Consider the following 14842-nt stretch of genomic DNA (forward strand, 5'->3'; position numbering starts at 1 on the left):
CTCTCCTTCTACCATTTGCGGCTGTAACGAGGAGAAAGCCATCTTTGAACTGAGAAGCAGACTCTCAACAGACACGGAATCTGCCAGTGTCTTGATCTCTATTTTCAAGCCTCTAGAACTGTGAAAATAAATTTTTGTTGTTTATAAGTCACCCAATCTGTGGTAGTTTGTTATAGCAGCTCAAACTGTGTAAGACGAGGTCTAAGACCCTGTCTAAGGCCCAACTCTTTGGCCTTATCTTTTATGTTGACATCAGTTTTAACACTCTAGAAGGGTAGAAACTATATGCATATGTGTGTGTGTGTGTGTGTGTGTGTGTGTGTATACATATTAAAATCACAAACTCTGCAGAGGCATCAAAGTTAAAGTTTTATCATCTAGGATGTTCATATAGTTGATCACCCAAGTGAAGCCCAGATAATTTTAAGAATGAAACAGGGCATTATTAACAGTTATTCTGGGTCAAGAAGCACTTAACTAAAACTGTCTTGAGCAAACCAGAATATATCACTGTATTGACATGCATTTTTAAAATTTATGTATTTGTTTCAATAGACAGTATCTCTGACTGGGCATGGTAACTCACACCTGTAATCTCAACACTTTGGAAGGCTGAGGTGGGAGGATTGCTTGAGCCCAGGAATTCGAGACCAGCCTGGGCAACATGCTGAAACTCTGTCTCTATCAAAAAAATTAAATAAAAAATAAAAAAAATAAAAATTAACTGGGCATGGAGCACATGCCTGTAGTCCCGGGGAGGCTGAGATACGAGGATGGTTTGAACCCAGGAGGAGGAGGTTGCAGGGAGCTGAGATTATGCCAGTGCACTCCAGCCTGGGAGATAGACCCAGACCCTGTCTCAAAAAAAAAAAAAAAAAAAAAAAAAAAAAAGACGATACATATACATTATTAAAAAATCAAAATAATCCATAAAAGGTATATATAGAAGAGTTTAACTTGTAGGCCCATTTGTCCCTTTCTACCCCTTGCCAGCCTCTATCTTCACAATGGAAAACAACTTTTAGTAGCATTTTTTACAGTCTTTCCATTTTTCTTTATGTAAAAACAAGCAAATATAAATATTCTTAGATGCCCTCCGGAGCTCTTGCCATATCACTGAGGAAGGTGCTTCCTCATTTTGGTAAACATCTCTGTGCTTGTTTCACAAATGGGAGATTTAACAAATCTCCACTAAAGTGCTCTTGGGTCACTTCCAGTCTTCTGCTATTACAAAAAGCAGAACTACAGCGAACAACCCTGTGCATGCACATCATTTCATGTATGTGCGTATACATATCTGCAGGATAAATTCTTAGAAATATGATTACTGGGTCATAATACAAATAAATGTGTAGTTTACACAGGTTTTGCTTTTTCACCCAACGTATGCTATTTTGTACTGCTATAAGCAATGCATAAAAAGGTCTGCTCCTTGCAGCTTCTCCAACAAAGTATGTTTTTGAACCTCTGGAACCTTGTCAATCTGAAAAGTCAGCAAAGTTGTTCAATTGTAATTTAAAATTGCATTCATCTTATTATGAGTTAGATTGAATGTCTTTTCATGTAAGTGCTCCTACTGTTTTATAAATGCCTATCTTGGGGTCTGTTTCCCCCGTTCCAAATTAAGCATTTCAAGGAAAGGAACCGTGTGTTAGGCATCTCATATTTTCCCTAGTATGAGGATGGGAAATAGAGTGTTCAATAAATGTATTTAATGAATAAATAACAGAATCACTGGTATTTCCTCTTCTCACACTTTTTTAGTTGTACTTTAAATCACCTTTTCTAACCTTCAAATCACATTTTTTCTTGGAAAATATTATTACACATGTCTGTCCCTAATATGGAATATGTAGATGAAAAAATTTAAGATCACTTATAAAATTAAAGCAATTATTTACCTATTTCTGTTTAATCATTTGTCATAACATAGGCTTTTTCAAATATTAGCAATCGTATATGAAATGTTGACACTTTTGAAATTCTCCTTTCTTCACCGAACATTATAATACTCTCAGTTGTCTCTCTTGCTAAATCATGAATTTCTTGATAGAGGCAGAACGCCTCATTCTTTTCTCTAATTTCATGTCTAATACAGCGTAAATGTTAAATGAGTACTTTACAGGAAGAAGATCTCGTGAGAAGAAATTAAACAATTTTCTTAGCTAAGCAAGGCCTATATTTGGAACACTCTCACTTTTATTTTATCCCTTCACGTTACTTTTCACTTACAAACCTCTCACTCCTCATTATATACAACGTAACATTTTTAGCACATATTTCTGTATTGATTTTGTTTTGTGTGTAATTTTCTTACAAACAGGCACTGATTGCTTTCTGAAGGTGAAGACACAGCCATCACTCATTTGCTGCCAAGACAGGATGATACACTACAAAGCATAGCGGAAGTCTGTATCAGAATATGTCTTATAAAACCCATAGATAAAGCTGCAAATTAGGGGTGTTTTAGTATTTGAGACTATGAAAGATAAACTAATTTTGTCAAGTGGCAGCTGCAACCATGCATCCTGCAGAAAGGTCACATGTTTCTGATGAAGTGGAATCTTGGCTTAAGGCAGGAGAAGACCGAATGAGAACTTCTAATTACCCAAGCACCTGGATAGTTTTTCACTCAAGGAGACAGCCTTCCAATCTTGAGGTTACAGTATTTTCTAAAGTAAAACTCTCCAAACAAAATCTCATCCTTTCCTGCTGTTTAAATAATTCCAGCCCTCTCGGGAAATTTTTCAGGTTGATATGAGGAGACTCAAGGGTTTCCTCTATATCGATGTGGTCTGTGTGAAAATCTTTTACAGTGAATATTCTGATATCCAATTTAATTTTGCTATTATCTTGTATGATTTTCTTTTTTGCCTCTGATTCCTAAATATCAAACCACATTTGTATCTACAAGTGATGCAAATGTACTCTTCTCCAGTGGATCAGGGCTTCAATCTGTTATTTATATGGCCTCTGCATCCACCCAGTACATGCTCATGTATTGTGTTCAGTTGAGGTCAGAGTCCATGTACTGACCATAAGACTTTTATGAAGATGATACCGATAGTGATGAAAAGGAAAGCGATGATGAAAACATAAATAAACATATGTAAATGCCACATAAAATAATGATATGGTGGTCGCGTAAACAATGATAGCAATACTGGTGATGGTGGTTTAGAACACTGCTCGGCACATAGAGAGCACTTGACAATGATTAAATCAATGAATAAATGATAGGGGAGATAGTGAGGGTAGTGGTCATAGTGATTGTTGTGGAGACGGAGATAGTCAAAGCAGAAGTGGTGGCACTGCTGATCTTTCTCATATTGTGGTAGGGTTAATAATGAAAAAATACCTTTGCAGGGACATGGTTGGAGCTGAAGGCCATTATCCTCAGCAAATTAACACAGGAACAGAAAACCAAATACCTCATGTTCTCAATTATAAGTGGGAGCTAAATGTTGAGAACACATGGACACTTAGAGGAGAACAACACGCACTGGGGCCTATTGGAGGGTGGAGAGTGGGAAGAGGGAGAGGATCAGAAAAAGTGACTAATGGGTAGGAGGCTTAATACCTGGGTGATAAAATAATCTGTACAATGAACCCCTGTGACATAGGTTTACCTATGTAACAAATCTGCACGTGTACCGCACATGTGTTAAACCTGCATATGTACCACACGTGTATTAAAATGAAACTATTACACATTAGTAGAAAAATGAGGAACAAACAGATTATTTACTCCTTTCTGGTCATTTCGCTGATCTTACTAGAAGGGAGTAGAGATGAAGCTGATTGGGAAGTCTTTTCGCAAAGTAATTTTTAAGAAGATTAAACTCGTTTTTAGAGTGATCAAGGTGTTGTTCTCCATGTATGCACAAGGATATATGAGTTGGATTTGTTCTTTTTATAAAAGGCTACATGGGACTTGCAAAACTTCTAGTGGCCCAGAGGAGGTAATGCACCTGGGATTAAACGCTAAAGTCCACAGTGAGGGTTGCAGAATTGAGAAAAGTCATTTGAGACATAGAGCTGCTCTGCTGCACTTCCTTGTGCACAACTTCTTGCCCCAGAGAAGTCCTTATTGAAAGCTTTACACACTTAGCAACTCCAGGGAACATGTAGCAAGGAGTCCCTGGGAGGCCCGCATTTCCAGGAACATGAAATATAAGTAGGGGAGTGTCTTGGGGTAGAAAGGATGCCGAGGAGAATGCTATAGTCCTAATGTCATCAAAACCATCAGGTAATGGGCAGGAGTGGTGCCGAAAAGATGAGAGTAGCCAAAGAAGACAGCTAGATGAAGGCTTTGAATGAGGCTTATTAGGGTATGGGAGGAAAACTCAAGTGACATAGGTGTTGATTCCCCTCAAAACCCACCACCATTTCCCAATTTAGGGAAACATACATTATCTGTGTCGTAAGAGTCTTGGGAAACAAATACTTGTTTTTTTTTTTGAAGAGGAAGCTGAGGTTAAGTAAAAAGTTGCTCAACCTAATGTCTAGTGGCAACCAAATCGCTGACTTTAGAGTAGGGTTTTCCTATTATACCATAGGACTTCTGGCTTCTTGGCTTCTTGGCTTCTTCTTGACTTCATGGTTTTCCTTTTTGAGAATTCCTAGCACACATCCTTTAGGGATGAATTTTTCACCCAGCGCAGTGTATCCGCTGGGTGAATTATCATTAGGCACTATGGGCCTAGGATATTACAGTTTTTGGAGATTCTGCATTTCTTTTATTTTCCATTTTTTCTTCTTCTAGTTCTTACCAGGAGAGGCTAAACACTTCAGAGGGGCTTCCTGAAAGAAGCTTCAACAGTCACTTTAGGGAGATGACTTTTCTTCCTTCTCCACAGTCCAATATTGTTGGTTATTTTCTCATTGGGAACTATCGAGGGATAGCAGTAGGAATTTTCTAGCTCTCCTATTATTGGATGGTGGAGTAGGGGAGAAAATCACTGAGTCACTGGAGCACAATATTATAACATAGAAAGGGATTAAACTGGGATCAGGAGCCTTGGTTTCTAGTCCCAGCCCTGCTACCAACAGACTATGATATGGGACCAACCATTTCTGCTTTTGGGGCTTCAGTTCCTCTAGTGCAAAGTGAGGAACATTGATTAGATAATGTCTCAAGTTCCTTTTAAGTGCTCAGATTTTACGAATAGAGGAAGAAGCTTGAAGTAATTTATATTCTATCTTTGTCACTTGTTCCTAGGACTCATGGATCATGTCAATCATAACTGGACCCAGAGTTTTATCCTTGCTGGTTTCACTACCACTGGGACCCTACAACCTCTTGCCTTCTTGGGGACCTTATGCATCTATCTCCTCTCTCTTGCAGGAAACATTCTCATCATTGTCCTGGTACAGTTAGATTCTGGACTGTTCACCCCCATGTACTTCTTTATCAGTGTCCTCTCCTTTGTAGAGGTGTGGTATGTCAGCACCACAGTGCCCACACTGCTGCATACCTTGCTCCACGGGTGTTCACCCATCTCATCAGCTGTATGCTTTATTCAGCTGTATGTCTTTCACTCCTTAGGGATGACTGAGTGCTACTTGTTGGGTGTCATGGCACTGGATCGCTACCTTGCTATCTGCTTCCCACTCCACTACCATGCACTCATGAGCAGACAGGTACAGTTACGACTAGCCGGGGCCACTTGGGTGGCTGGCTTCTCAGCTGCACTTGTGCCAGCCACCCTCACTGCCACTCTGCCCTTCTGCTTGAAAGAGGTGGCCCATTACTTTTGTGACTTGGCACCGCTAATGCGGTTGGCATGTGTGGACACAAGCTGGCATACTAGGGCCCATGGCGCAGTGATTGGTGTGGCCACTGGTTGCAACTTTGTGCTCATTTTGGGACTCTATGGAGGTATCCTGAATGCTGTGCTGAAGCTACCCTCAGCTGCCAGTCGTGCCAAGGCCTTCTCTACCTGTTCCTCCCACATGACTGTGGTGGCACTATTCTATGCTTCTGCCTTCACAGTCTACGTGGGCTCACCTGGGAGTCGATCCGAGGGCACAGACAAGCTTATTGCCTTGGTGTATGCCCTTGTTACCCCTTTCCTCAATCCTATCATCTACAGCCTTCGCAACAAGGAGGTGAAGGAGGCTTTAAGGAGAGTCATTGACAGGATCAGAATTATTTTAAGGGAACCTCAATGATCTAATTTGTCATAGCCCAGCTTGTTGGTGATTGTGAGAATCAGCTGGTTGGCTTGTCAATCAAGTAGTCAGAGTCTAAGAAAACACCAGTAAAGAAATGAAAAAGATCAGTAGTCAAACATGCTGCACACACCCGTGCCTGAACTGGTCAAAGTTAGAAGATGTAAAGAGAAAGGGGTTATGGTCTCTGATTACCCCATTCTAATGGGAAAGAAAAGCAACAAAGGGAGAAAAAATAGCGATGCAGAACAAGTGGTTAAGCTGTATTTATGGCTTAGAGAGACAGTGCAATATAGAAAGAGAGAAGACAAATTAAAGCTAGGAGTGGTAGGTTTAGTCAAGATTCCCGGAGAAAGGTTAAGAAGGTGGAAAACTAGGTTGGCAAAAAGGAGTCTAAAATTTTAGCTTGTATAAAGTTGCAGATGTAGATCAGCGAGTCATGAGCAGAATGCTTATCAATTTGTGGCATCCAGTGATTCTGGGTTATTATGTGACCAAATGTAGCTTGATGGAGAAAAAACCTGAAGTTCTGATCACACTTCTTTTCTCTCCAACTCCTCTATTGCTTCCTCTGCTGAGCAGAGTCATCTCCCATTCCTTGATGGTGTCTGAACTAGGGGCCAAGTACCTGATAGAGTATGATCAGATAAATTAGTGAGAAAATAGGACTAGATCTTGGCAGAGACTAAGTATGGCCTAATCTTGAATACTTTCCATTTTCCTTATTCTTATAGACCTTACTGCTTTATTTTATGTATGTCTGTATATGCCAGAAATAGTTACAGCTGCCTTCATGTTTTTAAAATGTTAATATTTTTAATATCCCTCTGAAGAAGGAAGAACATCCCAATATTTATGTAATAAAATTATAAAGGTTATTGAACTTGTAGTAAGGAGAGACAGAATCAACCCTAAATCCACTTCAGCTGACTGAGTGACCCTCCTCAGCCTCATTCTCTCTGTCTGTAAAATGAAAGACTGGCAATGAATGAGTGTTCACATTCCTCTCAGCTTAGGGAGTTTTGATTCTATGCTTATTACACTTGTTTTGTTTTGTTTTGTTTTGTTTTTTTTTTTTGAGACGGAGTCTCACTCTGTCGCCCAGGCTGGAGTGCAGTGGCCGGATCTCAGCTCACTGCAAGCTCCGCCTCCCAGGTTCACGCCATTCTCCCGCCTCAGCCTCCCGAGTAGCTGGGACTACAGGCGCCCGCCACTTTGCCCGGCTAGTTTTTTGTATTTTTTAGTGGAGACGGGGTTTCACCGTGTTAGCCAGGATGGTCTCGATCTCCTGACCTCGTGATCCACCCGTCTCGGCCTCCCAAAGTGCTGGGATTACAGGCTTGAGCCACCGCGCCCGGCCTTGTTTGTTTTTTAAGATGAAGTCTTGCTCTTGTCCCCCAGGCTGGAGTGCAATGGTGTGATCTCAGCTCACTGCAACCTCTACCTCTCAGGTTCAAGCCATTCTTCTGCCTCAGCCTCCTGAGTAGCTGGGATTACAGGCGCCTATAGCACTTCTTAAGGAAAGCAGGACCTGAACTAGATCCATATGTGTAAGATCTGAATTTGCAGAGCAGAGATGGAAAGGTGTTGGTACAAATTCAGGTGTTGCCATTTTTGCCTCTATGATTCTGGGCAAAAAACACAAGCTCTCTCTAACGCCAGATTTGTTTTCCTTTTAAAAAAAAACTACATCACAGTGTTCTAAAGTTAAATAACACATAGTAAGTATTTCATAAGCAAGTTAGTCTGAGCATCCCAGAATCAGGACAGTATAGTGGTTATAGCATGGACTTTGAAGCTTCTCTGCCTGTGTTCAAACGTCAGTTCTACCATTTATTTGCTGTGTGATCACATGCAATACACTTAAATTCCCTCCACCTCAGTTCCCTTATATGCAAAATAGGAACAATAAAAGAACGTTAAGCATATAAATATTAATCGTTGTTACTTCAAAGTTTTCCACATAAATGTCTTCAGTGGGAATTTATTTCTTTGATAATGCTTAGTTTTATACCTATCTCACATTGTTATTACAATAGACTTGGTAACTCTCCAAATGAGGCATCTTCTTTTGATCTAAGGGTCTAAATTTATCTTTCCATAAACTGAGGAGTAGTTCCTGCTTTCAAGACGTCTGTGCTGTTTCCCCAAATACAAGGTGCAAAACTCTATTCTGCTGATAGGCTGAGTCTACTACCTTTGGGCTCCTTTTCTTCCTCTCCTTCTGCACCTGACTTCACTCAGACTGCTCTTTTTGCAGGAACTATTATGGGCCCAACAGAAACTCTTTTTTCCCTGTGGTGGCAGCACTAGAGGATGGCTCAAATTGAAATGGCTTAGATCACATTAATTAATAGGTCATTATAGTAATAATAATTACTAAAACTGTTATAACAATTATTATTAATTACTAATATCTGTGGGGTGCATACTGTGCAGTGAACATGGGGACTTACTATCCTGTAGTGAAGACATAAGTAGTCATCTAACAACTCAAAGTAGCTTATATCTCACTACTAATTTGTACTACAATGCATGGTATCCACTCATATTTGAACAAATGAATGAATGAATAAACAAACTCTTAAAAGTCAGATGGGTGTGATAGAGATTGAGTTCCCCTCCTGAAACTCCACCAGAAGGTATATTTTTTTAAGATCCATTTACAGCTGCAAACTCCCCTTGCCTTTCATTCTACACTCTTCTTTTTTTCTCTTGACACCTCCTTAGGTATTTCCTTTAGAATATAAAGTTCAGGTCATCTTTAGCACAGAGCTTCTCAACAGATATAATTAACAGATGTGGTGAGTTACTGAGTCCCTGCCCCTAACACACACACTATGAATGGTCAGATAGGACCTAAGGGAATTGAAGTCCTTAGACTGGTTGCCTCACGCAGTAAGTGTTCACCTTAGTGTGCCCTACAGATACCATCACTTTTATAAGCACTATGATATGAAAATAAAAGTTTGAGAAGCAGTGCCTTAGTGTGACATGTTGGGGTAAGTGCCCAAGATAAGGTCCAACTTGTGGCCACTTCTCCCATGGTGACAATTGGATACTGACTCTAGCAAGATAGACAGTAAGAAGCAGTCAGGTCTAAAAGGCAGCATAATCAGACCATTCACTTGGTACTAGCACCAAGACTGACATACTGTCTCATAGGACATTCAAACTCAAGTACATCAGAGAACAAAATGAAATGCTTTCAATGTACCTGGGGAAGACAGATATAAACCACAGTTGTACTGGGCAGACAAGGGCATGTGATCTTGATATATCACTTCATTTACATAGTTGTTTTAAAAGTTTATTTGCTTCAATAAATAATATCTCTAAAAGGTTCAAAAATTCATCTTATGTGTGAAGTTGACATTTTTTTCTTATGTGTTTATATTTTTAAAAAATAATCAGGTGATTTGAGGATCTGTCTCCTCCCACTCTATATAATAATTATCTTAAGGGAAGCAACAGTGTTATATGCATCCCATTTTCTCCAGTTCCTAGAATAAAGTCTGGGGCATAAAAACCGTTTCAAAAATGTATTAAATAAATAGATAAATGAATTATTGTGAATTCCCCTATTTCTCACATTATGTTAGTTGCATTTCATATCATTTTTTCCTAACATTTAAAGCACATTTTAAAAATAATGTATTACATATAAATGTAGGACATTAAATGTTTAGGTAAATAAAAATTTAAATTACTTATAATCCCATTACTTCAAAAATTATTTCTCTATTTATTTCTAAATTCTAATAAGCATATGCTGTTTTTCCAAATAGTGGCAATGGTGCTATGAAAATTTGAACATGTTGAATACTACTTTTTTCACTTAAGCTTTTAACAAATAATTTAGATCTCATCTTTCCCCTCAAATAATGAATTGCTTGATGAAGGTATCAGTGTAACCACAGAACCAGTTCAATCTGGTTTAACTTTGTCAGTAACAAAATATAACAAAATAATGACTTGTTTTTTAGTTGCAATGGACCCTCAGGTTGCAAGTAACCCAAACATGCCCAGATGAACCAAGTGTGCCAGATTTGTGACCCTAGAGCCAACCAGAATAAAAAGGTAAACCACATGCGGAACCTAAGTATTCAGACCAACGAATGGTGATCAAATTAAAAAGGAAATGATAACCTGTTGTGTTGCAGTACAGTTATAAAAGTCAAGGACCTGGCAAAACTTCTTTTCAGGAACCAATCAGGTAATGCTTTGTTGCATCCTCCTATCTCCTTCTTACTTGCTCTCTGCCTATAAAACCTGTCCCCAGACCTTAGTTCGGGGAGACAGATTGAACATTGCCTCCTGCCTCCCTGCTGGTCAACCTTGAAATAAGGCTTTTCCGTTCTTAAAAGCTGGTGTCACAGTATTGACTTCTTAGCTCATGGGACGGTGAGCCCACTGCACAGTAATATCAGAACTTGTCATTTTCTCTCACTCTATTTCTGATACAGAATAAATGCCAAGTAAGCACTCTTTATTGACAAGTAGTGGCATAAAAGAGAAGAAACAATGCCCTTGACTAGGCTAGAACTAAACTTGGAAGCCTGGATCATTTAGTACACATATCTACACTAACTGATTCTAGATAATGTTTACAATTCTTATGCTCAGGTATTTGTCATGTTGATAGCCTTCTGAGGGATCATGCATGGGCATTATAATTTATTCAGTCAATACCAAGTCATACAAATATACAATTAGACAATACAAATGATGCAGAAAGTCTGTCTCAGAGTCTGGCTCACAAGAGGAAAAGAGGAATGTAGGAACACCAATGTGATGTGATATGTAGAGGAATAAAAATGAGTATTAAAGTGGCCACTTTGAGTACAGCACAATTATTCATTTGAAGGATTGGGATAGATGGCTAATCTACATGTACCCATGAAATGAAAATAAAAACAAAAGGTCTACTGGTGCTTGAGACTGTGGGAGATGCAGTAATTTAGTGAAGGATAGTTTCAACTATCCATCTTTGAGAAAAGTTAGGTATTTCAGAGTAAGTGGGACATAAGCTAAATGCTGATTAAGGTTGAATGAGACCATCATATTGTCCAAATATTTGAGAGACTCTTCCAATCCCAAAGTCACATTAGTACCTGAGAAACAAATATTTTCCTTTCCTTTGGCTCAAAAACTTTCCATCTCCTACAGGAAAGCTTTTCTAATTTGATCTCAGAATACTTAGTGTTTGTCTTCCATTTAATGTGATCTACTTGTTAATCTTTTTATGGTTACCTCCTTATCTTAAATTTAATATAGCAACTGCTCTTTCCACCTCTGATTCTGAAAAATCAAAGTACATTTGGGCCTATGAATGATTCAAATACGTTACTTCTGATAGATAAATGCTGTAATTCCATTATTTATCTGGACTCCATATCCATCAAAGTATATGCCCACAGAGAACACACAGCTGAGATAAGAGCTCAGATGTCAAAATTAGGATGTTTAATGAACATATTGAAGGTATGGATGTAAACAAAAGTAATAATGAAAAAGATTAGTCTCATGAAGACGCCTGGGTAATAATAACAGTGGTGATAATGTAAGTAATAGTAACAATACTGGTGATGGAGACTTAGACAAGTGTATTAGATATTCAACAATCAATGATTTGGAACAATGGCTAAAGATATCTGACATGGCAAAGGGAGGGACAGTGGTGACAGTAACAAAGGTAGAGATGGTCGGCACAAAAGTGATAGTGGTGCCTGTGCTGACTGTGATAATATGGTGATGTGGTGAGGTTAGTAAGGATGGATGAGAAATCTCCTTGCAAAGAAAACTTTTAAAAAGATGAAACTCACCTCTGGGGTGCTAAAGATGTTATTCTTCATGTATTCAAGTTGGATTGTCTCTGCTCATAAAAAGCTATGATGGGGAGGCCAAGGCAGGTGGATCAAGAGGTCAGGAGAGCGAGACCATCCTGGCTCACACGGTGAAACCCCATCTCTATTAAAAAATACAAAAAATTAGCTGGGTGTGGTGGCACATGCCTGTAGCCCCATCTACTTGGGAGGCTGAGGCAGGAGAATCGCTTGAACCTGGGAAGCAGAGATTGCAGTGAGCCGAGATCGTGCCACTGCACTCCAGCCTGGGCAACAGAGCAAGATTCCGTTTCCAAAAAACAACAAAACAAAACAAAACAAAAAAATCTATGAAGGACTTGCAGAACTTCTAGTGTCCCAAAAGAGGAAGTGTCCCTGGGATTGGATTCTAGAGCCAGTGAGGGTTGCAGAAAAGCCATTTGAAAGAGAGTTGGGCTGCTTTACTTCTCTGTGTCCAACTTCCTACCCCAGAGGAGCACTTACAAAAAACATTACACACTTAGCAACTCCAGAGAACATATAGCAAGGAGCCCCTGGGAGGCCGGCATTTCCAGGAACACGAAATATAAGTAGGGGAGTGTCTCGGGGTAAAAAAAAAGATGGAGAGGAGGATGTTGCAAGTTCTAATGTCATCAAAACCATCAGGTAATGGGCAAGGGTGGTACAGAAAAGATGAGAGTATCTAAAAAAGAGAACCAGGTAAAGGCTTTGATCTTTCCTGGATAAGGCCTAATAGAATATGGAAAGAAAACTCCCGGGACATTGATATAGACCACCCACCTCTACATCCATCCTAGAAACATTTTTCAATGGCTTTAGAATCCATAGACTAACAGGGTGGTGAGGGGCTTTATACAACATTTATTTAGAGAAGGGGAAGTTGAAGTAAAGAAAGGAGAAATGGTTAAGCCCAATGTTCATTTTCAGTTAGTGGCAAAACAAGTTTACAAAGTCAATTTAGAAATAGAATGCTTTTTCTGTTGTGTACAGCCCTTCTAGACCAAGAATATAGGGGCCTTACCTTATCAATTCCTCTCTCTCCTCATTCCCTTTGAGAATTCCTGATGCCTGTCTCCCTTAGGAATCCTTCTTTAAAATGCACTTTGTCTGTTCATTGATTCTTCATGTAGCCCTGCAGTTCTGAGCTTTGAGAGATGGGACATTTCTTTAGGGACTAGATGGAAATTTTTCTCTCTCCTGTTTTCTGGCAGGGTGTGTGGGGAAAAAATTCTGGCACTTACGATTTTGTTTTAAGGAGCCAACACACTCTCTCTCTCCCCACCCCTACCTTTTTCTCTTCTTCACATACATACACACACAGACGGACACACACACACACACACACACACACACCAGTATGTGCAGCAACATACTAACACCAAAAAGACAGACTTTTTTTTCATTTTGTTCTATGTATTTTTGTAGTGATGGGAGGTCATGAAAAGTGGTGGGAAGGAGTGCATGGATTGGTGAGAAGTGAATGAGCAAAACAAAAGAAAGTCTCACAGAAGTGTAGAAGTGTATTGTGACCTCTCCTCATGCCTCAGACTTTGGAATGCTAACTGGGCACCCAGTTGGTACTTCTCTGAAGGTTCTCTTAAGACCAGGTGTGGAACTGTAGGATCCTACTAGGAGATTCCCTGTCTGAGGACAACATAGCCATAGCTTATTGAAGATACAAAAAGAAAACTTATTTTTGAAATACAAACTCTCTGGGCAACTTTTAAAATTTCTTTTTAGTGATAGTGTAAGTTTTGGGTTTCCTGTTTTTGAAAAACAATGTCGAAATGCTTTCTTTCCAAATGCAGGGATGACTTGGCATTTATTTTAGCTTATTTTAAGAGAAAAGGTATGTGTGGAGAACAATGTTGTGGAGTAGCATACAGAAGCAGTATCTCCTTCTCAATTTAGTAAATTTGACTAAGATCACAGAATGTTCTGGGACCCCCAACTATTAAATGTGAATAAATTGTCCAATTTGAGGTTTTTCTATGACAATATATCCTCAGGTAAATTTTCCCTGAGCATCCAGCTCAGATATGGACTATATTCTCTTTTCTGACATTTGGTGGATCCTAAATAAAGGCAAACCCATTATAATATTGTCAAACCTTAAAAATTAATGCTGTGGAGAAAAACAACAGCAGCAAAATAGTAGAAATTAAATCCATGATTTTTTTTTTTTCCTAGCTAAAAGCAACTTTTCCTTTGTGGTTAGATAGGTTCAAGTGTTGGGGTAAGCCAACACATAACTTTTGAAGACTTGCTTTGAGCAAACACCATTTGCAGCTAGGTGAATTCCACCAGAAGTCACTGAGAATCATTGAACTTCTGATTTAGATGGTGCTTAAGAAGACATCTGATCTAAACCCCTCTGTCTTCACAAAACATAAAACTGAAATCAAGAGGTAGGGAATAACTTAATTAATTAAGGCTACATGGCAATTTAGAAAAAGACTGAGAATGGGATAGCACCAACGTTTTCTAATGCTTTCCAGTATACCTTTTGGCATTTTTTTTTCATTTTATCTGAAGTAGTAAGCCTCTGGCATCAAGCACCACGCAGCAGATGTAGGTGAGAAATCAGATTCAATGAGTCATAGACTTCTTCTAGGTCCCTGACTATCTTCCCATAGAGTAACTCATACCTGTAGAGAACATGGCTGGCTGTGGAGGTTCACAAGTCTTGTCCAGCCAGACTTTCTTCTCTGACTCCTGTAGTCTCAATTTTCCTTTCCAGAAGTAAGTTTTGGTTTCATACTTCACAAACCATCTCATGATCTTGCTTAATTTCATGATCCTTGATTATACAAGTATCCCTG

General features: G+C 39.2%; 2 protein-coding genes and 1 long non-coding RNA gene across 3 annotated transcripts in view; 2 read left to right on the top strand and 1 right to left on the bottom strand.

Annotated features, from left to right (window-relative positions):
• MNDA (myeloid cell nuclear differentiation antigen) overlaps positions 1–12339 on the bottom strand; it is a 45429-nt gene extending 33090 nt beyond the window's left edge. The window contains exon 1 of the mRNA XM_065544021.2: positions 12000–12339. The gene's annotated coding sequence lies outside the window, so the exon portion shown is untranslated. The remainder of the gene's footprint in view (positions 1–11999) is intronic.
• Positions 1–14842, top strand: part of LOC123575526 (uncharacterized) — a 189399-nt gene that overhangs the window by 127467 nt on the left and 47090 nt on the right. The window lies entirely within an intron of this gene.
• Positions 2093–7019, top strand: LOC141410307 (olfactory receptor 6N1-like). The gene has a single exon (XM_074039908.1). The coding sequence runs from the start codon at positions 5227–5229 to the stop codon at positions 6172–6174; it is 948 nt and encodes a 315-aa protein (XP_073896009.1). The 5' UTR covers positions 2093–5226; the 3' UTR covers positions 6175–7019.

This window comes from Macaca fascicularis, chromosome 1, assembly GCF_037993035.2.
Source record: "Macaca fascicularis isolate 582-1 chromosome 1, T2T-MFA8v1.1".
Lineage (NCBI taxonomy): Eukaryota > Metazoa > Chordata > Mammalia > Primates > Cercopithecidae > Macaca > Macaca fascicularis.